The sequence below is a fragment of the Xiphophorus hellerii genome, chromosome 6 (genome assembly GCF_003331165.1).
Source record: "Xiphophorus hellerii strain 12219 chromosome 6, Xiphophorus_hellerii-4.1, whole genome shotgun sequence".
Lineage (NCBI taxonomy): Eukaryota > Metazoa > Chordata > Actinopteri > Cyprinodontiformes > Poeciliidae > Xiphophorus > Xiphophorus hellerii.
This window is the reverse complement of record NC_045677.1, coordinates 15077737-15105679: the sequence shown is the minus strand read 5'-3', so window position 1 is coordinate 15105679 and position 27943 is coordinate 15077737. Positions and strand designations below refer to the sequence as shown.

Sequence of the window (27943 nt, the reverse complement as noted above, 5' to 3'; positions counted from 1 at the left end):
CAAGGATAGAAACAGACTTTTTCCCACTTTTGGGATATTTTATTTCCATTTAAGTCAAAAGGTTAGATGTAGAACTTTGTATTTTTATGACAGTAACAGCTGCAATGAAAATAAAAATAAACACAAACATCAGTAGGTTTATTTTTACAGCTGCTTGGACTAATCATTAAAGCCTAAAAAGACTTAATTGATGTCATGCCCTGTGTGCCAAGAGATTGATCAATACACGGTCTCAAAAAAGTCTATGGAAGGACATATATAACAATGTATGTGTCAGTATTAAAAGGCAAAAAAAGCATCAATACTGTAATATACAGTATAATATTTTCATAGTTCTTCATAATAAAAGAGATGTGGCCTGTTGCTCACTGAGTGCACATAACCACTGCTTTCTAAATGAAATAGACCTTTATCTAAATATTGTTTTATTTCAAAAGATAAATAAAAAAAGGAGAAAAAACTAAATATATGACATTTACAATGAAACACTTTTGCATAAAGGTCATAGTAATATTTACATGTGTTTAGTGGAAACATTGCCATACTCCCAAGCAACAAAAGGCCACGTTAACCGAACAGTGCTGCAGGTCAAGCCTGAGTTAAAGAATACTATCAGTGACAAAATGAGCACCAATTTCCTATTCAGTGTTCATCACAGTAAACAGCTTCCGCAACAACTTACAAGGTGTTGCATTCAGAGATCAGTGGCAAAAACAGTCTGCCAATCATATCCCACAGGGGTAAACATTTAATAAAATTAGACTATATACAAATTACATAGTATAGAGGTAGCATATTGAACTCTTGTACTCAAATATGCTACTAAATATAGATATGTGGCATATTTGAGGTGCTAATATCTACAAACGGTCTATGCCTCCCCTCCCCCCCAGAGTCATTTAAATTTTCTTCACTTTCCCCATGACTATATTTCCATTTTCATAGGGGTGAGCATGCCCATTTGTATGGGCATTGCCATTCATCACAATGTGTCCGTTGGTGGAGCCGTTCTGGTTCGGCTTGTGGTCTGCAACTGGAAGACGGTTGCCCTTTATGTAAGCCTGCACCCAGAAGTTGGAGAAGAGGAGGAAGAAGAAGATCCCGTACATCCAGATCAGATGGATCCACAGTGGCATCTGATAGTCGCACTTCTCCATGAAGTAATACTGGCTAATGTGAATAGAGATCAGAATAAACTGGGTCTGGAAAGCAAAGAGGGAAACACGTGTCAAAAATGGGCTGAACGTACGACATGCATCGAGCTCAGTTGAATTAATTAAGCTGTGTAAAGCTAAAACATACCAGCTGGATGGCTGTCATGTGCTTCTTCCACCACAGATACTTCTGAAAGCGAGGCCCTGCAGCCGAGAGTCCGTAGTAGGTATACATGATGACATGGACCGTTGAATTCACCATAGCATGGAACGATCCCATTCCTCCAGCTTGGGAAGGGAAAAGCATCCATTTGACTTGGTTAATTTTATGAAAAACGTTTTTGTTCTTCCACAAAGAATTTCATTGTTTTTGGGAATTGACTTGTACAACAATGGAAGCCAATGTTTCCGACTGGTCAGTGTGTAAAATGTGTGTCCTGGGCCTGCAGCACTCACCAGGCGTTAGAGCAACACCCCACCACCAAGACCAGGGCATGAAGGAGTGATGGAAGACGTGGAGGAACGTAATCTGGGTTTGCTTTTTTCTCAGCACAAAAAATACCTTGGGGGAAGAAAAAGGGAGTATACTCCATCAGACACAAATTATATTGCACATATGGATTTTCTGTGCAGGCTAAAAGTGAGATAGAGGAAATGGGTGAGGGGATGTCCTTACTGTGTCGAAGAGTTCCACGAACTTTGAAAAGTAAAACAGCCAAGCGACTCGGATCATCTGCAGGAAAGAAGGTCGTTGCTGGGTCAAATATCTGTGATATGTTGCTAATCAAACATAATATTACTATGGCACATGAGTATTTTTGAACAATATAAAAACCTGATTTAGCAATTTTTTGGTTGTTAAATGAGAATGAACAAAAAATAAAAAACAGAAAATGCTTTTGTTCCTTTAGGCGTTAGTTGCTTTGAATTTGAAATCAAAATTATCCGAGTCTTAGGGTTCGTTCGTTCTGTCTGGAATAATTTGCTTCTAAACTGGGAAACCATTTTATCTTAGTGTCTCATAAATCTGACCCTCTAGACTAATTCAGGTTATACTGGCATACTAGTTAAGTGTGTTTTTAGGGAATACAGAGTATGAAATGTAGTAGAAATGCAAGCAGATCTGATTGTTTTTTTATTTTTATTTTTTTTACCAAAATCATAAAAATACAATTGCGACTTTTTTATTGATGTTCAGGGCTAATAAAGCCAAACCTTCTATTCCAAAACTTCACAGTTTAGGTCTTCTACATTTTCTAAACTCTTTATGGGGCATATTAATTTTAACACTGATTTATTTTTTCCCCCTAATTTGTTTAGATTCCTCTGTTAGACTCCAGTAAATAATAAAAACAGCTCGTTGTCCTTTAGTTCACTTTTTAACGTGTCCATATAAAAAAAAAAGAAGCAATTTCAATTAAATTCTACTGATATTAAAAATCTCTTCATATGATTGTCACATGGTACAACAGCAATTTTTTGTCACTTTTGTACTCTTCTACACTTTCATGGATAGCTAAGGCTAGCCATGATTTTACATTGTTAAGAGTACAACAGCAATGTAGTGACTTACCCTGAGAGCTTGTGGGCTGGTGGTGACATCAATAAGATCACATTTCCATGTGAAGGTGGTGGCCCATCCAGACATCATGAACTGAATTTGCAAGAAAACATCAGCAGACAGTCATTAACCAACTGATTCCTTTCATTTGAGACAGCAGATCATTATTTTCTTCTCTCTCTTTTTCAGCTGTATTTTTTATTTTTATTTTTACCTCATACACTATGTAGGCATTCAGCAAAACCATGCTGAGGTTGTAGATGATCATGGCTCGGTTGAGGCCGAACGGCTTGCGGTTGGCCATCATGCGTGGGCCGATGTACACAGAGAAAACGACATAGGCCAGGAGGATGCTGGTCATCTGCAACGGGCTCTGCATCAGAGGGTAATCCTTCACTCTGGTATCTGGAGAAAAAAAACAAACATGCCCTTGTCACTTTTTCATTTGACCACATTCAGGCAAATGTGGATAGATTTGTGGGAAATCTTTAATACTAAAAATATGTTTTAGTATTAAAGATTTTCAAGTTTTCACCTATAAGTGAAGATGCTATTTAGAGGTAGGAATCAATTAAAAACAGAATTAGGAAAGCACACACTTACCAATTCTGGATATTATGTAACCATGGAGTTTTGTCACGCTTGAAAAAGCTTCCCGGAGCATGGTGACGGCTTGCCTTTTGCTCAGTCAAATTTCTAAGAAACACATCAAAAATAGAGAAGATTCTATCCTAAGAACGGGAAATTGAGGTTGTCAGGAAACATGGATCTATACGCCTGCTTCCCTATTGACTGAACAAACAGAAGGCAGCTGCTCAGGCTCACCATCTGCCCTGGAGTGACTCTGACTACAGTGCCTTTTTAAACAAATACACAAGCAGAATGTGTAGAAAGAGGTTCTTATGCAGTTACAGCTGCTACTTCAAAATATAGGGAGGTTTTAGGAAGGATTGTGACACATCTAAACATTTGCTGTAAAGACAATGAAATAGTCATAGCTGACAGAGCAGGTAAAACAGGTGAGGTGAAGGACTTGCCCCATGTGGTTACCAACGAACTGAGGCATAAGGCGGGAGCCTGAGAGATGTTTTAATCTAGATCAGGTTCCTTTCAACAAACTGTTAAACTGTTACACACACACAAGTACAGACAGTGTGTTGAAGTAAAACTAAGATCATGTTCTGATTTATTAAAACACAAACATTTCTACCAGCAAAACAGAGATGGTGAGAATGATACACAAGTTTAGATTTTGTCTTTGTAGCTCACCTAAAAACAAGTCTTCAGCAGTTCAGAGAGGACCCGGACTAGTCCAGAGGGTCCAGCAGATCAGAGGTGAGAGGGATCGGGTGAAAACAACAGGCACACACAGAGCTGAGTTGTGAGTGGGTGTCAGTCTCCTGCCTCCTTCAGTGGTGAAGTTTTTTCTCTAAAAAAATTAAAGACAAAAAAAAAATCCAACAGTAGCTGCAAGTGCCGATCGGTGAGAACCAGAAAAGAGTGAGTGAACGTGGCTGATCTGCTGTGATGACTGTGGAGCTTGGCTCATTCAACTCAATTTAAAGCCCCATGGCTCTACTACAGACCTTGCAAGTTTCAGAACCACACCCTGTTTCAGTGCCATGCTCCACCCTCCTGTCCTGACTGAGCCTGGCTGTGATTGGGCTGCTTCATGAATGGTGATGAAGGGGATGGGGTCACAGAGGTCGGAAGCCTTGGCTTGAGAAACAAATGCCCACAGGGAGATATTCTCTTTATCAATAAATAATCAGATTAGGATTTAAAGGGCCCCTTTCTGGATGGTGAAAATATATGTGCTGAAATTTTAACAAGACACAGTTATCACCAAAGTAAATCTATTTTTCCAAATCTGTCTCTCTGAAATGAATCGGGTTAAAGGTCAAATCAAAGTGAGCCATTCAACAGACCAACGTGACTTTTTGGAGTTGCCCATCCCCTCTTGTGCTGTAGCCTCAGAGGTGGGGTTGCTACCGGACAGGTTCTCCGGTGACTCTGGTTTTACCTGTTTCCCAGGCAGGCGATATAGGCGTCAGCTCTGGATGTTGCTCGAAATATCCTGTGCAGCATGTACCCTTGACGCGGAGGTGGACTGGAATGACAGGCATCTGTAAGCGAGAGAGAAGGAGGGAGGGATGGAAGGAAGGAAGTTTGGAGAATTAGAGGAATGCTTGCCGGCTTTTGACATGTTCTGAAGCACGTGAAGTCCGTGTCACTGACAGCAGGCATGAAAGGCCTTAATTCACTTAGTGTGAGGCGACCATTTTGTATGAACATAGATGTTTACATACACCGCATGAAACGACTTTATTTTTTACCTCCTTAGGTCAGTTAGACTTTCAAAAAATATTTTTCTTTTAAAGGCCAGAATATAAAAAATACATAGATCATTTTTTAAAAGACTGGCATCTACATACATGAGTTGTAGAAACTTTGGTAAAGGCTAACAGATGATGTAATGGCTGCAAAAGCTTATGGTTAATTCACAATGTAAGGCTGCTTCCTTTTGTGATGTCATTTGAAAGTCAAAAGAAGTCAACCATAATATCAATAAGAGGACAGTGGAAAAATAGTTCTGATTCGTCCTTAGATATGATTACCAGATGCCTTAAGGTGCCGTGTTCATCTATTCAGAGAATTATACAGAGGCAGTTCAGCCTGGGAATGCCAAGCCGGTTTTAACAGGAAATGGGTTGAATTCATTTAAGCCACATGTATGTGGATTTGAAAGCAAAAGACCTTATGAAGATGCTAATGGAAGGAGGTAGCAGAGTGTCATTATCCACAATGAGAGAAGTCCTGTAACAACTCTGACTGACAGTGTTGGTACAGGGCTAAAAAAAATTTCTCTGAAAATAACTTACAAGGCCAGATTATAGTTCGATAACAGACTGGTAGGCCGATGAAACTCAAACTCAAAAGTTTACCATGATAACCATTTTTACATTTGGAGGATAAAGAGTGAAGCTTATATGGTTTAGAACAATATGCCAACTGTATGGGTGTGGCAGTATTATGCTGTGGGGATGACTTGCTACAGGAGGGACTGTACGTCACAGCATAGACAGCATCGTGAGGAAAGAACGTTACTGGTAATATTGAAAAAATATTTCAACACAAACACAAGTTCTTAAAGCTTGGGTGCAACTGGGTCTAGCAGTGATAGAAAGCATAAATGAGAACTAAGTCCATGTTTTGGGCTCAGTTCTGTAGACTTTATAAAAGGCAGAGCTAAAAATGTGTGAGAACAAGACAGCCCACAGACTCGACTCAGTTACACCAGTTCTGCCAAAATTTATAAAAAAACAAACAAAGGATCATTTCATGTTTGAGGAAGGACACTCAAAAAGAATTTGTTCCAAATCATTAACTTTATCAAGCAGGGCCACTTCACAACAATGACATGTACACCAACTGTCTATTTTGAAGAATCCAATAAAAACTCTCTCTAAAATTCCTCTCTCTCAATCCTCAGGCATTTAACAAATAGAAATAATTTATGTTATACTAGATGACTTGAAACAGAAAAATGATATCCCCTGAACCAACAGTTCTGCACATGGTTCTTCAGGCTTTCCTTAATCAGTTATACTTTCCTAACAAGAAGTCAGACTTTCTTCTCATATTTTAAATGAGTATCTTTAGACACTATGGTGTTTAACAGCCACAACTTTTTCTTGAAATTTGATCATGACATTTTAGCAGGTGTAACAGAAGTGGGGCACATACCCCAGTAAAATTGGCCTGATGTTGCTTCTGAAAGGAAGCCTTGACAAGTGCCTTCTTAATAATCGCTTTAACTCTCAATTTCATTTAAGATTTCAGTTTCACTCACTGACGTTTGAATGAACTGAAAATGAGATGTCGCTTACACGGCTGGTTAGAAGTGAAAAGAGTTTGGAAAGAGTTTTTCCAGCACTCTTCTGTTCATTCATGCCAAGAAAAATGAAATGTGATTACACAAGCTTTTTCTGACATGCATGTTAAACAACAAGTCAGGCTGGCATCGTAGACCTGGGGAAGAATTGTGCAAAAAACCCCCCCAAAAAACAAGCCAAGAACAATGGACATTTTTGTTCATTAAAATACTGAATATTTTAATGGACTGTTTCCTCATAAAGGTTTGAGAAACTAACTGAATAGAAATTTTGTGATATCATTCTGAGCTGCTTTGCCATTTTTTCTTGTTTTAAAGAAATGAAATGAAATAAAATAAAATACACAAAACAAAACTCTATTTGTTTTTCTTGTGGCTGCATAGTGTTAATTTGAGTAAAGTTTTTGTCTGACTCCAGAACCCAACTCCCCAAAACCAACACAACAGAGTTGCATTCACCTCAGCAGCCCTGAACAATGAATGGATGGCGTTCTCGAGATATGCTGGTGGCTCCCAATTAGGCCCATTGTGAGAAACTGCACTGAATAGTTGCCCCTCAAATAAACTGAAAATAAGATGAAAACACAGACGTATAGACCTGCATGCGAGCATGTGTCCAATAGCATGTTAGTTTATTAAACTTCTGTTATCTAACATCACGTTCACATGGCCACCATGCCTCATCAGGAAGCCGGTGACACTAACATCCAAGGAATGTGTTACTCTGTGGTGCTTTTTATTTTGTTGCTGTTGCATAATAATATGCAATGTTGTGAAGCCCATTGTGAGGAAATACTGCAGTTTTTGCGATGTTTCAATTATTGCAAAGTTTCATCTTTTCTGACCAAAAGGGCTTATGCATTTATGTATTTGTTTATTTAACTGACACGATACACGGGAAACCTTATCAAAAGGTTATTGGGAGAAAAGAACTTAGGAAATTTTCAAAAAATAAGCATGTTTGGTATTATTTTAAAAATGTATTTACCTTGTTATTTTTCCTCAAAAATCAGCAAAAAATCTAAAAAAATAGTTTTTGGCAACATCATATCTAAGACTTTTTTCATTCCATTTTTTTTTGACACTTGTATAATAAAGAACAGACACCAGTAAGTATCTGCATAGTATTTTTGTATTTTTTTGTTGTTTGTGTTATTCAGCACCTTTTATTTGTTATTGAACATATTCATTCATTAATGAATGATTGATGTTTTATCCTTGTTATTTCCTGACAACAAACACTATCATAATAACACGGTTTATTTTAATGTTTCACTTTAAATTTCTTACAGTAAGAAGGATGTACCAGTTCAAAAATGTGAATAATTATTCTTTTGAGAAATGTACCAGATCTATAATAATAATAATAATACAATTTATTACATTTAATTTATTATTAAAATTTAATTTATAAAATTCATTTAATAATTAATCTTCCAGATTATTATTAATCTATTAATTCATTCATTTATTACCAGAGTTTAACTCTTTGTGTTCAAATATTTTACAATTCTCACCACAAGAATTTCTTGTCCAAATATTTAAACTTTATCCTTTTTCCAGTCTTGTTGTTTCATGTCATTTCTGAACATTGAACACCTTAAACTTCCAGACAGTCCAGACTGGCAACAAATATTAACTTCCTAGTTCATGTTACTGAATTGCATTTACATTTTTATAGTTTTGACTTAAAGCATCTGGTAAATATCGTTAGACCACTTTGACTCGGGAATCAAGGAAATAAAACTATTTCATACAATAAACATCTAAAAATCATTTTTTATTATTTCAGCTTGGATTAGCATTAAGTCAGTGAGCTTAGAACAATCTTACCTAACATCTGTGCTTACAGAGCACTTGCAGTTCACTTTCAGGGCTCTGTTTACTTGCTTCTGCCCTGTTTTCATGTTATTTAAGTCTGTACAATATTGAAAATGTGAGTTTGTTTTTCTATTAAAGGCTCTGTTAAGGCCCTAATATGAACGACAATGCTGCAAAATCCCAAACCAGCACAAGATGACTGGTTTCAAGCAATAGAAAACATCATAGAGGACTCTTTATATTGACCATTATTCCCAGTTGGGCTTGACAAGTCTCAAAGGAAAGGTGTGAAGTTGAAGAAATAACTTCAGTCTGACATGGTGTAATCATTCTGATCACCAAAGCACTGTGACTTACTTGTTGAAGATCTAAACACAAATAAAAATAGGCCAGTCTGTTTCCTGCCCTTCACATTCAAGAAAAATACACAACATTACCAACGTTGTTTTTGTGGCTGTTTTTCACAGTGGAAAATTGATTAAAGAAAGAAAAAAAAACAGAGCAGAAAACTGAGTTTGTAACATGCCAAAATCTGGAAACTTTATAAAAGACCAGAAAGATTATGGGAAATTTCCACACACACTATATGTGAAAATCTGTTTCCTCATCTTTACTTATGAATGTAAACAAAAACACATGGGAGTAAAAAAATGGGGAGGGGCTTTCTTTATCATCCACTGCTGTCCTTTGAAGAGGATAATTCTGAAACTGCCCCGGTGACAGGCTAATTAGAGAAGAGGAGGCTACCATGGGTGGAAAAAAAACTAGAGAAACCTTTTAAATATCTGAGCTGTGTTAGTGAATTTTCATGCTGTTGTTTCTTTCATGTCGGAACACAGTATACAGTATGGCTTTTTGACATCAGTGGATGATATAAAGTAAAATCTATAAACAAATTGAAGTTTTATTTTAGAAATCTGTCCCTGATACGATTTAATTCATAGCATTATTTACACATTTTCAATTACCTAATGTTTTCAAAAGAAATACAAGATGTCTTTTGGTTGTAAATGTAGAAATAAACTGCTCCTGCACAAGAAATAGTCATTAATACTTCAGAGGTAAACGTGGTTGTATAGGTTAGTATCTGCAGATGTTTGTGCAAATATGAGTTGTACAAAGAAACACTTCCCTAAGGTTTGAAGTAAATAATTAATATAAATGAAATGTTAAAAATAGAATATTAAATGTCTGGAGGAAAAATTATTCAAAAACCCTTGAAATACTCCAGATTTTGTATTAAAGAATGTGACATTGTTTAATTCAAAGAGTACAATACTTACAGTAGAAATATATTGATATATATTGATATAATATATTTTTAATACAATTATTTAATACAATTTAAAGAATACATAATATACAACTTCTTTCTTTCTTCCTTTTTTTCTTTCTTAATAATTCATCCGAATTACATTTTATTGGGTATTCCTCATCCTCCTTGGGTTAAAATATACAAATCATTAGTATTTGTTTAAATTATGTTTCAGGTTTCTATTATCTGAATTAAATTTCCTCTGTAATTTCTAACTGTTGGACATTTTCCACGGATTGAACTGCACAAAAAAAAAAAAAAAAATTAGCAACAGCGACACTTAGTGGGTGAAAAGGATACAGTTAAACAAATGAAAGAAGAATAATAACTCTGGCGGGTTAGCGTTGGCGTCAAAAGCTACTCATTTTTGTAAACTTACTTTTATGGAAGATTGCATGGAAGTGGATTCAGAGATTAAGAGACGGGCGCCCGATTTGCCATGTAAAAAAAATAAATAAGAAATTCATAGTTTCCAGCTATAGAAGGTGCAGCAAGTGGGCGTGTTTTTTTTTAAAAATTATGAGTCTATATTATTGCAATGAACAACTCTATCACTATTAATAATAATGATAATAAGTAAACAAAGGTTCAAAATTACACACGCCCTTGTTTGGACCTCACCCTAACTAAATATGTATATAGTACTTAATACCTGTTTTCAATGACCAAGCAGTCTTGGAATCGGGTCGGGACTGGAGAACTAAATCCTTCGTGCGCACTCATCAGACTGCTTGTTTAATCCGCCCAGATTTGTGAATGAAAGTAGATGCGCTTGGTTAAAGTCTAAGCTCCTGCCGGGGTGATAAGACTCAAGGAGAGGCGGGCGGCAAACATTCACGACCGGGCTTCTCCATGCAGTAAAAACAGCGCACCCAGTGGGCGCCAATGGGAAGGTGGAACAACAGGTAGGCGTCTTCTAACGGCGGCTCTCAAACAGTCAGCTCTGTGCACGGAAACAACTGGACCGAACCGAAATTGAGACCAGGACCCGAACTTCGCGGGGTGGGAACCAATTATTCTGTATAACATAGAGGTTTTTTTACGCGTACAGTCGAGCTTTTTTTTACTAGTAGAGAGAACCTCAAGAAGTCCGAGCTGAAAGGCTTTTACCCCCCAGCTCCTTTGGAAATTCGGGATCAGGTCAAGTCATATCAGGAAAGAGGTGCATGAAATGCTGATGGTAAGAGTAACTCTTTCAAATGCAGGTTTTGATTTCTTTGTCTTTTCTTCCGCCTTAGTTGGGATAAATGTTTTAATTCTTAGTCAGTCTTGCTCTGTCTCTGTCCCAAACGTTATCATGCTATCACTGTTGTTGCATAATGTAAAAAGGTGTTGCAATATCTTGACTATCCCACAGTGTGACTCAACAATAACGCCTCCGTGGTATTCTTATATAAGTTTCTGGTCACTTTTAGTTCCTGTATGTCATGTGCATTATTTTTTAGTAAATAAATAAAAAAAATATACATTTATTTTTCTGAATTCAGCCCATGATAGTTATGTTTTTGCTTGTTTATTTTTTATACTCTTCTGGTAATATTTTTTTACCCTTCTGATAGCCTCATTCTTATCTATCCTCACAGAAGCTGTTTTGTCCTCATCCCTGAACTTGGCTCCCCACTGGGAGGAAAACCAGGACACTCTTGATTACACAGCTGATCGCTGAGAGGTCAGACTTTCACTGACCCAGATCCCTCAGGAGCAGGACATGGATGTTCTCCGGCGATCTTCTATGTTCGCCTCGGAGGTCCTCGATGTCTTTGACCGATCGCTGACCGAGAAGGAGCTGGTGTCTCAGTCCAAAGCACTTTGCAGAGACTATATTCTATCCAGGCTCAACCAGAACGGGTTGGGTTGGTCCAAGACTGAAATTAACTTCTCTCTCCCAAATGCAGCGCTCGCCGAGGTGTCTCTGGTGCTTCTTTGTCTTGGTGAGAGGAGTTTTGGATAACTGAGCTTTAAATCTGGCTGTTTCTGTAGAGGGCCATTTATGTATAGATGGGCCGATCCCAGAAATTGGAATTGGCCAATTTTCTCTTGATCGGCTCTGATCAATACATAGAAATTCTATTTTTTCTTTTCATTAAATACATCAGTATATGGACTGACCATTGTGCGTTTTGATGCACTATCATGAGTGTAGCAAATGATAGATAATGGTTCAGGAGGTTAGATAATGCACAAGCGAGGATGCTCTCGTAATCCTTTCATTTTATGTTGGTTTCAGAACTACTACCTCTACTAAGGAACATCCAGCAAACCTTTTGGCATGTATGTGTTTATAGTCCTTTGAAAAAAAGATTTTGCAATCGGTTAGACCTCAGAAACCCATAAGCCTGTGTCATCTGATCACTTTATTTACAAGTTCATATGCATCTTATCTGAAGATGTTTCTGAGTTTTTTTTAACACTGCTATTCTGTTTTTTAGCCACAAATGTAGACATAAACTGACCTTGAAGAAATTAATTTGAAAAAGAAACCCAGTAATTTAAAAAACATAATAACCTTTGATAGGATAAAACACCTTATCAGACTCCTATCTTTATCTGCCTGAAAAAATATAAAATACGTCCTGTATATCCTATGGGGGAAACTGTGAGAAATAACATGTACAACTACAAAACATAATGCATGTGATATGCAAGAAAATGGACCGAACAGCCTTTCAGACTTGAATATAAATAGATTTTTCTCCCACATATTTTCTATCAGCTATTTTCAGACATAGGCTTGGAGAAACGGATGAGTAAAAGACCATGTCTGAATCTTCTCGACTTCTCTTCTTTCTATTTACATTTCTGCACGCAGTTTTATGTTTAGTTCTGCCGATTTATTTAAATTTTACTGCCTGACAGTGTTTTGTCTCTTTTATGCCGCTTTAATGTTTTTTTTTCTTCTCCCTAACAATCTGGTGTCCCTCTCTGTCTCTTGTTCCTAGGCGATGAGTTGGAGTGCATACAGCCCAGTCTGTACAGGAACGTGGCACGGCAGCTTAACATTTCAGTTGCCATGGAGAACGTGGTTTCAGATGCCTTTCTCGGCGTGGCAACGGAGATCTTCGCAGCAGGTATGCCATGACCCTGGAGGAGGATGAGGAGGAGGTGGCGGTGATGATGATGATAATGATGATGATGATTGTAAACACGCTGTTTATTAAGTGTGTAGGAGCTCTGCCAGCACAGGAAGTGACTTGGAGTTGAGATTACAGATGAAGGCAGTTAGTGTGATTTAACATTGGTGACTGCAGTTTTTCTAGTTTGCAGAGGGGCTTTCAGTATGAGGGGGTGGGTGAGTGGATAAATCAGTCATAGGTGGAGGGGGACATTATCTAAAAAAAATCATATGTACATATTCTAACTTCACAGTTAAGAAACTTGTAAAGTTATACTTTGATGTTGACTGGAAGAAAAAGTTTCTAACTTGGGTATTACAACATGTTTGCCTTGACAGAAAACATGAAAGAAGTTCATAGGACTCCACAAATACTAGATAATGATCCAAGCAAAGTGGTCCCAGAGGAGAATGGTAAATTACGAACATCAGTCATAATTTTTCAAGTCGATCCCTTTGTAGATAAGCGACTAATTTAGTTACAGTTCTTATGTAATCCCTAACAAAACTATTTGCCCCGCTAATTTATAATGCAGCCTATTGAATTATTACATAACTACTCATTCAGATCTTGAGTTTTTAGAAGGAAATGGAGATCACTATCTTTTTATTATGGCGTTTCCTCAGCGCACACATTTTTCTGTCTGTTATTTCTGAATGCTTTAGTCTTGTGAGACATCATGGCCCTTTTATAGTTCTCTATCTGGGCATAGTTTGGCTTTTTTTTTTTTTACTACCAGATATTTGTTCAATTTTAAGTCTCCACATAGGACAACATCAACAACAAACATATACAGTATATTACTCTCCCACATTACCCATCTCATTCCCTTTGCCCTGGCTCAACATCAGACTTGTGACAACAAATGGCACAATATTCAGTCAGGTAGCACCCCAATATCTGAGAAGCAATTTGAAAATCCCTTCAATGTTTACCTTATTTTCTCTAATTTTAGAAGAAAAAGAAAGTGTCCTTTAAGCTACTTGATACTGAGGGAGGATTCTGTCACTTCCACTCCAGGAGAAGTTGACGTCCCCTGAGCAGAGATGTGAAGGCAACAATTTCCCTCTGGGTGGAGTTTAGTTGTATTGGTGTCCCAAAGATGGCAATGGACAATGCTCTAGACAAAGTCCCATCACAGAAGACATTGCTTTAAAATGGCCAGTCCAAAAATTAGGAAGCCCTGGACATATAAAGAAACATGTAACTTAAATGACAACCTGAGCTTAAACAACATTTACATTTTTCTTCTATTTCTATGTAAATCTTCAATAATCTGAATTTGGAATAATGAACCCTGTGTGCTTCCTTAAACTGAATAAGTGAGTCGAGCACAAGAGGAAACTTAACTAATCTTGGTGAGAACATTTTTCCACCATTCATCAAGAAAGTTAGCTTAGCTCTCGCTCCCATGTGGCATAATTTTGGAATTTGAGTTATTAAAGTCCAGGATGAGACTATAACTGTGAAATACCTCCTCTATATACTTTGGCAATTTTGACAAATTTTTGAGCCTTGTTCTAAATCTGAAATCTACATGGAGTCAAGTGGGCATTGGTTTGGGAATCAATTTTGTGGTTATGAAGATCCTGAGTAAACATGCTGTGTCAATTGTGTTTACACAAATATTTAAAAGAAAAAATGTCTTGCATGATCTCAATTCAATTCAGCTCAATTCAACAATATTTATTAATCCAAAAGTGAAATTAAATGTTGTAATTTTCTGACCGTTTGCAGGCCCATATAAAGCATTGAAATACCATCTCAGATTCAGTTGATCTTCAGATAAAAGGAAAAAAAATCACTGACTTTACAACAAAAGTAAAGTGCCTCATGCTGATGCAGCTGAACAATGTGAATTCTACCACCTTGATCCCAATAAGCACTCACTATTCAAAAAGGGAGTCCATCAGAAGCAACATCTATACTTTGGAAGTGACAGGATGTCATATACCACAAAATACTATTAAACTTGCTAATTTCTGTTGCTTGCAAAATGTTAGACAAATAGTCCACATAAGCATCTCTGTACATTGGGATGTTTTGTACATTTTTTCATGGAAAAGACTTCTTGAATGAGAAAGGCAACAAATAAAAGCTGTGTGAGGATCTGATCAAATGGTGAAAAATGACCTCCGTTGTCGTTTCCTGGACGTGTTTTGTAGGCTCTCTGGGGGAAACAAATTATGCAATCTCTATTAGGTTTTTCTTGTTGATACGAATCTTGAGTTCAGTTTACATGTTGATATGATTTCTGGGTTTCTCAAAAACAGATGTTCCTTGTTCACTACCAAAAACAGTGCTGACAGTTTGAAGTTTCCAAATAAAACAATTCCATGTTCTCTTTTATAAGCCTCGGGGATAGATTAGAAGAATCTGGCTGCCCTGTGATGAACATGCAACATTTGGCTCATTGCCTGGATGTGCCAAAAACAGACTTTCTTAATATAATTTTCATGCCTGCGCTCTGGCCGAATGTTTCCCCCACTCTGATGTCACAGGGCCGTAATTTGTGGAAATAGCGTGGGATTCCTCTGAAAGAACAACAAACTTGGGAGCTTGAGTTGCACTTTGCCTTCTGAGATCGGTTGAGAACTTTGATTAAAAAAGGAAACACAAAAAAATCAGACATACCTTCTCCTTTCCTTTTGCTTTAAAAGTTTATTTTAGCTTTTAGGTATTTGTTAGCATTCTTCAGCCCAAAAAGAAATTGAAGCAGCCTTCTGTGCTCTGTTGTCCTCCATTAAGATCAACATGGCTCGTCTCTCCTTCATCTATCTTCTTCTGCCTCCCACCCCTGTTCAATTTCTTCCCGCCCTCCTCTTTTATCCCTGACAATCTCGTGTCTATTCTCGGCCTGCTTCTCAGTAGGGACTGAGACATGATGTGCTCGGATAGCGTCCATGGACTGTTATCTCATTTAAGCTCACCCACGGCTCTATCCCCTTATAGCCACCGTCAGACTCTGCAGATCAGCCCCGTGGAACATTCATGACAAAGCAAGCAGGACCAAAAGAGGCCAATGACATTAGCCTTTAGCTGCATTCCTGATGGCTATTATGAAAGGGCCAGCTTCTCTGAATACTGTACCTAGAACCGTTCGTGTGGCTGTAATTGTCAGGTCAGGCAGCTCCTTTCAAGCAGGCTCAGTTTGCACTTTTATGTCAAAGTATTCACACCCTTTTACATTACAGTCTTCACTATAAGGATTTTATTTGATAAACCAACACAAAATGGAGCATAATTGTGAAATGGATGGAGAATGCTACATGGTTTTTTCCCAATTCTTTCTTAAATATTGCTCAAAGAATAAAAATCTGTAGTCTGCATTTTTATTCAGTTCTCTAAATCAATACTCTGTAGACCAACTTTTCACTTGCATCTGCAAAGTTTCTGGGTATGTCTACCCTGCTTGTTTTTGCAAAATAGTTCAAGCTTCATCAGATTAGGTAGCAAGCATCTGGATAGTAGTTTTAAGTCTCGTCACAGATTCTCAATTGGATTGTGATCTGGACTTTGGATAATTCTATTCCTTCTTTAAATTAGCTTAATTTAGGTCTTGCCAACTTCCCATGATGTCACTGTCAGCTTGTTTCACCTGGAGTATCATGTGTTTAGTGTGATATGCACTTAGTTTTTCATGACAGCTTTGTTCGTTCATTAGTAGAAATGAATGCTGTATGACATAAAAAAGCTCTTATAAGAACAGAAACAATACAGATAAGTAACTGCTTCTCTACCAAACCTCTTAGGCTTTCGTAAAACAACCGCTTTTATACCAAGATAAAATTACACACAGGTAGTCTCTGTTTTGTAATGAATAATTAGTTTTTTTCTGAAGTCAGCTCTTTCGCATTCTTTTTTTTAATCTAGGGGTAAGTAGAGCTAAAAGCAAATGCATTGTACAATTTACTGTGCTTCTTTGTGTCCTACTAAATCAAAAATTAATGTTTTGGTTGTAACATAACAAAATGTGGAAAAGCTTACGTTATGTTCTTTTCCAGCTTTTAAGCTATGGTTGATGGCATCATAATCCCAACCTCTTTAATTGACAATAAGGCTGGCAGTTTGTATAAGAACTCTTATCAGTCACATTAACACAAATTACTCTGGTTTGTTGACCTGAACCTGGTGTTTGATTTTTGTTTCAGTACAAGGTCCAGTGGCTGCACAATATTAAAACTCAGAGGGGAGAGGGATTATTGCCTGGGAAGGATGGCTAATGTTGTAAATAATTGATTGTTGATTCCCAGTCCAGAAATTCAGCTTCCGTGAAAAGGAGAAACTGATGTCCTTTGTTTTATTTTTGTTTCTGGCCCATTACACACACGGCACAGTGACTGTAAGAGAAAATCAATATCGTTAGCAACCAAAACCTATATTCAAAGTTAAACACCCGGAGGCACGGGATGAGATCATCAGCAGTGTTTTCTCAGATCTGTTCAGATTTGCCTGTATATACACAGTTAAAATTAAACCTACTGCACTAATGTCTTTATTGTTTTTTTAATTAATTAATTAATTAATTAATTATTTATTTTTTGTGCTGTAGGTATAACATGGGGTAAAGTGGTTGCCATGTATGCAGTAGCTGGAGCCCTGGCAGTGGACTGCGTCAGACAGGGACATCCCACCACAGTGCACATCATAGTGGACAGTCTTGGACAGTTTGTCCGCAAATTTCTCGTTCCCTGGCTGAAGAGACGGGGAGGATGGGTGAGTCTGCTTTCTTTGTAATTTCTCTGAATTAAAAATCCGATTCAGAAGCAAAGCTGCTGCTTACTAACTGGCCCTCAAACCTTAAAGGAAGCTGCTAAACTAAGAAATGTGGATTTAAATCAATTAAACTGCCTTATACTACACATTTATTTAGCCTTCTTGCTCAATTATTTACATAGGACTGAGAAAAGATGTCACACTGTTTGTGAGGGAGAGGGGTAACTGTAAAACATCACTTTATCAACCACATTCATTCATATAGCTACAGTATTGCAGTACTACAAATTGCAGTATCCAGCTATATGTTTACGCAATAAAATCAAAACTTGCCCTATTTATAGTCCCATCTCACTACTAGTTACCATACACAATACTTAAATCTGTTATTTTAGGGGTATTTTGTAAGAAATAGTAAAACAATGAGAGTGACTTTTAAAGACGTTTAATATCCAGAAAGTGATTAAATATTTGGTAGTTTTGAGAAAGATGTTCATGAATGAAGAAAAAATATATGATACAACTATACAGATTTTTTTTCCATCGTGGGACAATCAAGGATATTTCTATTCTACTTTATTCTATTCTAATTGCAGTTTCTTGGTTCATGTTAATTTTTGCCACAAAGGTTGCAAAACCCCAAAATGTTTAATAACCTCAAAAACTATCAATGAGCACTGTAAAATATTACTAGAAACTACAACAAAGGTTTGGCCCAAAGTGATTCAAAATGCCAGCAGATTTAGGTTTAAAATCTTAAATTAAAACAGCATCTAAGAAGTAAAGACCTTTATAAATCAGCAAACTTCTGGCATCACTTTTTAAAATAAACTCCGTTTTCCCTTTCCATCAGGCAGAGATTATGAAATGCGTGGTGAAGATGGACTGCACTCCTGAACGTCCATGGCTGTCATCAGTCATCGACTCCCTGAAATATTTTCTTACTACTGTGTACGTCTACATCATGAAGGAGCAGTGAGCTGCTCAGACGGAGGAGAGAACTGGTGAAAATATAGGACTGAATCTCTGTCTTGTCGATAAAAGGTGAGATGGAAATGCTCACTGTGCCTGATGAGGATTGAGCTTTCCCAGCTCTTCCCTTTGTGTTGCTGAATGGTCACTGACAAATGTTTCAGCAGTGTGTCATGTTTTGCACAAGCCTGTGAGTGATTACCCTTCTACCAAAGAGTAGTCGCTTGATGTTTTCAGTGGAGAATTGAGGATAACCTTAATATTTAACAGTATAAATGTTATTTTTCACAACGCCCTCCACCTGTTGTATGCTTTTTCTCACTGTTTATCAAATTGCAGTAAACACTCATTCTCTGATGTAATATGAGGCTATTTTTACTGCCAATGTCCTGTGGGAGATTTGCTCTTTTTAGAATATATATTTCCAGAGAGCTGAAGGTGACTTCTAGGGTGGATGCTAAGCTAGCTGAAACATTACCTGAGAGGTTTCTGGTGCCTGCAGAGGATAAGATTTCACCCTGCTGAGTCCACTTTCTCTGAGCAGCATTTGGCTGTATTGTTTACATTTCAGGAGATGAAACTATTGTGCTTTTGCCAAAGCACAAGCTGTGTCTCCCATCAAATACAGGTGAAAGTGATGATGTAAATGTATATATATTTTTTCAATTTAAACACAAAACGTTTTTTTTTCCAGCCAAGCCCATTTTTTTTATAACCTTCAGATGACTTTCACAAAGTAGATGATACATTTTTGCTGTACTGACTTCAGTTTTTAACTTGTATATTTTATTTAAGATTTTTATTTATATATTTGGTGATAACCAACAATCGATTCCACCGCAGCATAAAACCCGCCACTACAACAAGCACTTCAAGATGAATGTGTGCATTGGGTTTAAAGTTCAGTGTTATTTTTGCAACTGTGTCTGCTCTATATTTTTTAAACCCACAATAAATTTCAACAAATGCTTACCAATATGTGGCACTTGATTTCGGTTCTCCAGCTGTTTTTAAAATTAATTTTATTTTGTAAGAACTTGATGAAGCTTCAGAGTGGTGCCTAACCATATCTCAGGAATCGGAAAGTTCAAAAATTAATATAGTATGAAAATATGAAAGGATTTCACAAGGTATAAAATAGGGTAATTCCAAATACAATATTTGATTCAAATACAGTAAAGTTTACCAGCTTTTTAATATTTTTACAAATGGTCTGGTCCAATAAGGCCAATGCTGTTGTTGCAGACATCTGGTGTGAATTTAATGACAAAGTTCTCATTAGAAATATTTAAACTGAGACAAACATTGGGATGTTCAAAAATTTGTTCTCATCTGTATTAGTTGCATTCATTAAACTGTTTGGCTTTTCTTCACCAATGCTTTTCTCTGGAGGTCTTTGGAGCAATTTTATTTGTAAAGTAGACAACATGTAGCATATGGTTTGAGACTATTTCAGTCCTTTTAACGTGAAAGTTTTTCTGGCAAATTTCAGATTTCAACTGTTGAACTGACTGCTGCATGTAGATTTAGTTATCAATCCCTTCCAGTGAGTAACTCACTGGCTCTAATCTCAGAGACAGGAGATGACATCCAGTCAGAAGAATAAGCCAGAGTTCCCAGTGCAGGTGTATTACTGACCACATTAACAGCAAGCTGTTAGTTACCATATTCTTTATCACGTATGACACAAAGGACCACATGGTCTGAAGCGCTCACAATTTTTTGCAAAAAAAATTTGCAAGACTGACTCTGTTTTCTATTAAGTGTAGGAGTTGCCTGCAACTCTGTTTACAGTTTGTAAGCATATAGGTCTTATGAAAAGTTATTTTTGGTGGGATGATTTATAACATTGAAAAAGAAAGTTAGAAGCTCCAATCTCTGGTTTTAATTTAAAATACCAATTTTTCTGTCCTAATCACCTTTGGTTACAGGCTTCAAATGAGGCCATGTGCTTTGAAAAATATGCATGTGTAAGACCTCATTTCTTTTCCTAATTTAAGTTTGAGTTATCAAAACGAAAACGTTACCGTTTTAAGTTTAATCTTTATTATCCATTAGGACCATGTAGATTCAAAACAGGGACATATTTAAAACAAAAATGCATGACAAACGATAAACTTCCTGAGAAAGAAAAGGTTTCTGACCCACACTCCTAAAATGTTGCTCTGACAGGTGTGGGATGAAAAGCAATGGCGGGGCCACGGCTGGTTGGGTCAAGATGATCGGCTGTAAGTGATGTACAAGTGCTGAGTGAGCGGCTGGTTGTCTGTTGCCATGGAAACAGTCTGTTCAAGCTTCCCGTCTGGTCGAAGTTGCAAGACTCGGCCAATCTGAAAGAAAAGAGAAAAGTAATGCAATAATCAAAGCAACAGAAAGCAAGTTATGTGCTATATAGGGAAAATCTGTATTGTGAAAGCCGCCATAGGGTTTCAGAATACAGTAATATCAGCTCGTTTCTGGGTACGAATGATGACTGATCAGTTTCACCTGTTGTACATGGGGCTCTTTGGCAAAAGAGATTCTACCCAGGCTTTGAGACTGCAGCTTGAGCTGATTTCCTGTCAGCTCCCCCTCTTCAATCTCCACCAGACCTACAGTACATAAAAACACAACATCCAGCCTTGAAACAAGCCATGCGAGTACGAATATAGTGAAGGCATAAACAAGGAAAAGCAATAGGAGGATATCTCTGCAGACAGAACACATTTGTCCTGGGTGAGACAAACTAAAAACTGTAAATTCAATGACTTGAGAACAAATAAAAAAAAAAACAAATGACAAAGCAGCCATTTTTAGTGTTTGTTTACATGTCTGTAACAGGCTCTAAATCAGAGCCAGACATAACTGCTGCAGAATCTGATTCTGCATTTCAATATAATGGCATTTTGTGATTTCAAGTTTTTAAGAGATTTAAAAAAATAAAAAAAATCAGCAGAACTTAAAACAGCACTAATTATCAGAAACTTGGTCGTGTTTAGTTGATGTCTACCTGAGTTCTGTGCGATGATGAAGGCCACTTTGTTTGTCCCCGGCTGGATTCGAATAAAACCGCATTCTCTGTGAAGAGGCTTATTGGACTCCGCATGAAATGCGTTAAACCTAAACAAAACAGTCAGGAATGAGCTGGAAATATGATGGAGAACACGAAGAAGTAAGTTTAATTCTGCTGCTGAGACAAAGTCTAGCTCTGCAGGGTTAACGTACGTGAAGTTGATGACTGGTTGCCCAACATGGACTGAAATGTAGTTTCTCAGTGTATCGGAAAGGTTTTATGGTGGGGAACGTTCCTTCTCCGGGTTCGTCGCTCTCCCAGGTGCCTAGCAGCCAACTGAGAGGCTTGATGACGGGATTCAGCTGCACTGCTACTGAAAATAAACACACACAGGTCAAGAGTCCACTCTCAATAAAACCCTGGTAAACACTCCCTGTGTGATGTGATTTTTAATTAAGCGAAAGTGTGTCCATGCTCTTTATAAAGCAGAAAATTATTTTGTTTGCTTTCAGTAAACACAGCCCAAATGCTAGGGTTTAGATTCTTTACAGAAAAGGATGAGCTCTCTGTAAATATTTTCTACATATTTTCCACTGCATAAAAGCATCCAAGTTATTTTAACAGAAACTAGAAACATGCAAAGTGTGGTTACAAACATGTCCAGATGATGGCAGCGATGCAAAAGTTAAGATTGAAACTTAGGGGTCCCCAAACCAAGTACGGTTCTCAGGGCGAACAGAAAATGAGTACAAGAAACTGAACAAGTTTGATAAAATATGATACAGAGAAACTGTAGAGCACAATATTAGTGCCAGTGTGAAATATTTCATTAAAATGATTGGACGAATTATTTTACAAAAAAAACCAAGAAGTCTAATTTCAACATCATAATGAAATCTGACATAAAAAAAAAAAAAAAATCTCGTTTTGGGTCAATTAAAATCCACTTCCTGCAGAATCTGTATACTGATCTGAATCCAGAAGATGGCAGTAGAGCACCGTATGACGTTGATGAAAAACACTCGAGGAAGAAGATAAACGGCAGGAAGACGACTGAATCCAAATAAGACAAAAAAGTAAAATTAAATCTGCCAAATAAAACAAGCATCGTTAATAAAAACGATGAAAAGTCACTTGACATGCGCAGTTCACAGTATGAAGTATGAAGCGGCTGTGTCTGTTTGTTTGTTTATGTTAAACTCAAATGCATGCACAAAAGTTACCTAAACGAAGTGCACGGCAAAAGAAAATGTACCAAGAAAATAATAATTACAAATATTTTATGAAAATCAGTAATTTATTTAAGAAAAAGGCTAAGGATTTTTTTTTATCAGTCTCAAAAACCGACATGCCGTGTCACTGTGACAAATCATTTAAGCAGTAAAACAAAAATCCTTTAACATTGTTTAATTTATAGTTTAATCCTAATTTAAACATGACCTCCGGACTTACCGTTGCCATCAGTGGGAGCCGCCATGGACAAAATTTGCTTCTGGACGGAGAGTGTCAAACCTAACAAAGGACAGAAATATAAAGCGAAAGTCGCAAAGAGGTAGAACCTGTTCAGACGCAGCTAACGAGCACCGCATGGACTCCTGGGAAGTGTAGTTTGTCGGAGATGACAATGTGCATGAGATGACAAACTAAATGAGCACAATTGTTAATAATTAGTTTAATTAGAATTGATCAAACAAAGTTGAAAATGATGTAAATGTTAAATCTCCAAACTTTTCACTCAAACAAGTGACAGAACTGTTGTCTAGCAAGAAGTTTCTTGGGTTTAATCCCAACCAAGGGTCTTGTTGCAATTAATTTGCATGGTTTGTACGCAGGTGTGAGTCCTCTTAAGGTGCTCCAAAAACATGACTTTCTTTGGTTACTCTAAATTTCCCTTATGTGTGAATCTATGGGTACATAGTTGAGTGCCCCTGTAATGAACTGCTGGCCTGTCCAGGGCATACCCTTTCTCTCACCCACCAACTACTGGATATAAGCACCAGCTAACTCTGTTCCTGCAAGGATAAGCAGGTATGAAAATAAGATATTTGGAACAGTTTGCTTGAGATAGTTTAAAAAATATCAGGACATTTCAGCTTTTCTGTTTAACGACACTGGAGCATTTAAGTATTTCAGAAAACAGACTTTATTAACATCATCAGTGTACTCAGCATGGCAGCTTCTGCAACTTTAGTTTAATAATAGCAAACATATACAAGAGCTATGCTGAAAAATCCTTAGAGTAGATAGCACTAAGAGATTTCTGCACTTTATTCAATGTTCCAACCATGTTGGATATATCTTATGAATGTGTGCAGAGTCAGTGCTGTGAGAATATGAGTTCTTAAGGCTTGCTCTTTTTGCAGTTCTTCAGAGCATCTGCCAGGGCATGCAATGCCTTGTCAGCATTGGTCTTCTCGCAGTTGTATCCCATCAAGCCGATTCTCATCACCTAATTAAAACAGAGAGTGAATTAATGCCTGCAGTGACTCAGTAGGATTATAAAAAAAACCCCGACTCAAGTCTTTCAACGTTGCTTCTGATGTAAGTATTTAGATGGAATCTACGTTTTAAATATACACGTTAACATGTCCCTTATTTTGTATCTAGATAGAAACAGATCGAAATTATATTAAGAAAGTCTGTTTTTGTGTGCGTAGTCAAATGTTTAATTTAAACATGAATAGGATACTAAAACGAAAAGGCATTGCATTTTTATTATGTTTTTCATTTCTTTTTTTTTCAAAATATTATCACCTACAAGGGGGTCTAAAGGTCATATCTCTTTAATCCACTGTAGTGACCCTAATGATGAGACCTTTGCATGTTCACACTGCTAAAATGAAACCAACCATGCCAACGGATGGACCCAGTCCTCCTGTCATCTCCATGTGGTGATTCTTCATAATGTAGGTGAGCATCTCTCTCCAGTCATAGCCTTCGGGGATGGATATGGTGGTAACAGAAGGAAGCCTCAACTCCTTCATGAAACACATCATGCCAAGAAAATTGTTTTAGCATACTTTTTGACCAACTGATTTTAGTGTTTTTGTCCCATTTTCTCATTTACTTCCTTCAAATGTACGTTCTACAGTTTCTACTCAAGCAAAAAACAAAACAATATATGTTTCTGAGCTTTTCAACTGTCTTACTTTGTCAGGGATGAAAAGCTTGAGCCCTAGGTCTTCTAGTCCTTTGTAGAGGTAGGCTGCAACCTCTTTGTGTTTCCTCCAGGACTCTTCCAGCCCCTAGAGGGAGACAAAGATTGGTCATGTTGTAGTCTTACTTGCAGAAGAATAAAGGACATAGTTCATATTGTAGACTAATTTTAACTTCCATTCAGGAAAACCAGCAGATTTGAGACCAATCAGTAGGCACTCCAGGGCTATTGATGATTGTTATACTTGGCTTTATTTATTGAGATCATTATTAGCAGATGCCAAAAAGAACAAAAAACAAAAACAAATATATATAATAATGAAAAGAGAATTTGAACTAAGTACAGTTTAAAGTCTAAAGGGAAATCTTAAAGTATTAAATTCAGTTGATGTAGTAAGGTGGAAAAATAGTGAAATATCTCTTTACCCTTTCAACAAGAATTGCCAGACTCTCTCTCAGTGCAAAGAATCCAGAAACAGGACCAGTGTGGTGATATCTAAAACCCAGAGCAAACTATTATGTCTTATCTATAATTTTTGTCTTACAATTTTTAATCAAAGACTTTATATTGTTTAAACATAAGATGGCACTAAAACACTAGCTACATAAAAAAGAGTATCTTTGGTTTGGTAACTGTTTACAAAGTATAATGCAAAACAGAAAATCAATTTAGTTTCATTTGTGCACATCACCAAAATGAGGAATTTTAGCATCTCATTCATCATTTGTTTCTTTGTTCTGTAAATTTTGAATTTCCTTCATCACTAAATGAGAAGCAACAGACATTTATAACTTAGGATTATGAAGTTATAAATGTCTTTATAACTTTCAGTTGTATGTTTAACTTTCAATTGAAAGTTAAACAATACAACACAAGAAATGTGTGGTTATATTTCTGATCATAAACTTTAAAAACTTTACTGAACCTATTTATTAGAATACTGTGAATTTACTTTATTGACACAAATAATAAAAAAGAATTACTCACGCTCTTGTTGGACTGCCATCACAACCCCAGTAGTTGGACAAATGTGTCATGTCGAAGAAATAGGATACTGGCTTTGTTTTCCTGTTAAACATCTTGTTGCTGTGTTGAGGAACCAAAAAACATCACTTGGCTTTAATAATTTGCCCTATTTTTTATTTATTTTTTGGTTAGACATTCAGTGATGCACTACAGTGTTCAGTCTTACCATGCTCTATCATTAAAAGAGATGGGTGCAGTGCCAGGAGGTGCATTAAGAGCCTTCTGAGAACCAGTGTACAGGATGTCAATTTCTTTGAATACAATAAGAAAAGTAAAAATCAGATAGAGGCCAAATGCTGAGCAGAAGTATTGTGATTTTATTTATTGACCTACTTTGTTTGTCCATAAAAATTGGAGTTGCTCCAAGTGAGGCTACAGTGTCAACTAGGAAGAGACAATTGTGTCTGCAGAACATAAAATATAGAGCTGTGAGAAATATGCCTTAATGTGAACATATTTCATTTTAAAGATAAGCTGGACAGAATCCTACTTTCTACAAATGTCTCCAATGCCATCCACTGGGTGGCAGAGGCCAGCAGAGGACTCTCCGTGTGCAAGAAAAAACAAGACCGGCTTGTGTTTTTCTATGGCCTAAAACACAAAAAAGAGTTTTAACCACCCAACTCTTCTTATTCTGTTATTCTTATTCTTCAGTGAACCAAAGTCTGCTGGAAGAAAACAATTCAGATGTTCAGTAATAGCCAGAGTTGTAAGACATAGTCCAAACCTGCTCGATTTCCTTATTGGTATAATATTCTCCTGGCGCCTTTAACAGTCTGTGTACATTGGCACCTAAGGACAGAACAAACAAACAAAAAAGAATTTCATAAATAAAGCAGTAGGCTACAACAGTTATCTCAGAACACATATAAATATGATATACATTTTAATTGAGTTTCAATTTCAGTGTTGATAGGGGGGTTATTGCCATGTAAAAAAAAAAAAAACACCATACCCATTCTTTCCGCAATTTCAGCTACGCGCTCTCCCCAAATCCCGTTGACGGTAATGAGGACGCTCTCCCCTGGTTCCACAACGTTGAACACGGCGCACTCCATAGCTGCGTGTCCGGAGCCGCTCACTGATATGGTCATGTTGTTCTCTGTCTGAAAGGCGTACTGGATGCCCTTTTTGATATCGCTCATGATCTGTGACACGAATTTAAAACGTGAAACAGGCTTTTAGTTCGACTTGTTGTAATTGAAAATAGAAGGCAGTATTCATCTGCGGCGGCAGTGAGTGTGCGCTTCAGGGACTGTGCGTAATTACGCACCACTCTGTTTAGAAAAAAAGGTGATGTATCTAAGGTTTGCTCATGTAAAAAGAAAAATCTAGCAATTTAGTGGAGATAATCAAAGCTAGGACGCAACCGCCAACATCTCTCCAAATAACAAAACTGTATCAAAGAGCTCTCAAAAATAATAAAATGGAACCGCGTCTTCAAAGACCAAAAGGCTACCTAAATGAAACTCATTTTCTCGCAACAAACCAAATCTGAGATAACTGAATCCTACTGTTTTTCAGAACAGTTACCTCATACATTTCTGGATGCAGGTGACCAATGATAGGCCTGCCTCCTGCTGCTAAGACACGTGGAGGAACGTTCGAGGGCCCCGGACCGAACAGGTAACGCAGAGGCACTTCTAGCGGTCGCAGCATGCATTCGGGAGGCGGGATAGAGAGGGAGGACATGGAGCGCTCCAGACGCTGCAGCAGCGGGGCGCTCCTAGCAGCGAGTGGACCGTGGGGAGCCGCTGCCGCCAGCTGAGCGAGCGACGCGCTCCGGCCGAACAAAGCCCGCTGCATAACGGCCGGAGTCCTGAACCAGAGAAGAGTGCAGGGATGGAGGTAATGAGAGATGCAGAGACTGAGCCTGGAAGTGAGTTTGGGTGAACATTTAACAGATACAGGTCCTTGACCGGGTGGGTAAGGGCGTGCGTCATTTTACGCAACAAAGTGTACGACAGCAAACTGTTATAGTAAGAGAACATGATGCTCCATGAACCCTTCTGTTTATGTTGTAAGGGTTTTGGTAAGTCAGGTAAATAACATTATTTGAGCTTTTTTTTTTTTTTTTTTTTTTTTTTACAGAGCAAACATATTCACACCCCTTGAACTTTTACACAGTGTGTCAGTTTACAACAATACATAATCTTTTCATGAAATTCTATATGAAAGAATACAAGAAAGTAGCTTGTTCTTGTGAAATGGAAGTAGAAAA

The 27943-nt window shown here is 37.4% G+C and overlaps 4 protein-coding genes across 5 annotated transcripts; 1 reads left to right on the top strand and 3 right to left on the bottom strand.

The window, feature by feature from the left end:
* Positions 1-14: 14 nt before the first annotated feature.
* On the bottom strand, positions 15-10511 carry elovl1a (ELOVL fatty acid elongase 1a). Of its 2 annotated transcripts, XM_032565340.1 has the most exons (10): positions 10399-10511; positions 4739-4841; positions 3985-4144; positions 3319-3411; positions 2930-3120; positions 2728-2808; positions 1831-1887; positions 1611-1716; positions 1303-1442; positions 900-1202 (listed from the first exon to the last, which is right to left on the bottom strand). In XM_032565340.1, the coding sequence occupies exons 4-10, from the start codon at positions 3377-3379 to the stop codon at positions 900-902; spliced, it is 939 nt and encodes a 312-aa protein (XP_032421231.1). In that variant the 5' UTR covers positions 3380-3411; positions 3985-4144; positions 4739-4841; positions 10399-10511. The 2 variants fall into 2 exon arrangements, with proteins under 2 accessions (XP_032421232.1, XP_032421231.1); XM_032565341.1 differs by lacking the exons at positions 4739-4841; positions 10399-10511 and having other exon boundaries at positions 15-1202; positions 3985-4695.
* A 96-nt stretch (positions 10512-10607) lies between these two features.
* bokb (BCL2 family apoptosis regulator BOK b) lies at positions 10608-19523 on the top strand. The gene is made up of 5 exons (XM_032565342.1): positions 10608-10926; positions 11330-11677; positions 12686-12814; positions 17412-17575; positions 18429-19523. Exons 2-5 carry the CDS (start codon positions 11455-11457, stop codon positions 18552-18554), a joined length of 642 nt encoding a protein of 213 aa, XP_032421233.1. The 5' UTR covers positions 10608-10926; positions 11330-11454; the 3' UTR covers positions 18555-19523.
* Positions 19524-20570: 1047 nt separating this feature from the next.
* On the bottom strand, positions 20571-23562 carry thap4 (THAP domain containing 4). The gene is given in 6 exon segments (XM_032565344.1): positions 20571-20877; positions 21035-21138; positions 21537-21646; positions 21752-21780; positions 21782-21912; positions 22992-23562. Coding segments are annotated over 6 exon segments (516 nt in total). The 5' UTR covers positions 23017-23562; the 3' UTR covers positions 20571-20760.
* Positions 23563-23664: 102 nt separating this feature from the next.
* Positions 23665-27603, bottom strand: agxtb (alanine--glyoxylate and serine--pyruvate aminotransferase b). Its single transcript, XM_032565339.1, has 11 exons — positions 27256-27603; positions 26678-26870; positions 26450-26514; positions 26213-26313; positions 26056-26126; positions 25889-25973; positions 25684-25782; positions 25122-25191; positions 24689-24784; positions 24389-24517; positions 23665-23988 (listed from the first exon to the last, which is right to left on the bottom strand). Exons 1-11 carry the CDS (start codon positions 27526-27528, stop codon positions 23881-23883), a joined length of 1290 nt encoding a protein of 429 aa, XP_032421230.1. The 5' UTR covers positions 27529-27603; the 3' UTR covers positions 23665-23880.
* Between the last annotated feature and the right edge of the window lie 340 nt (positions 27604-27943).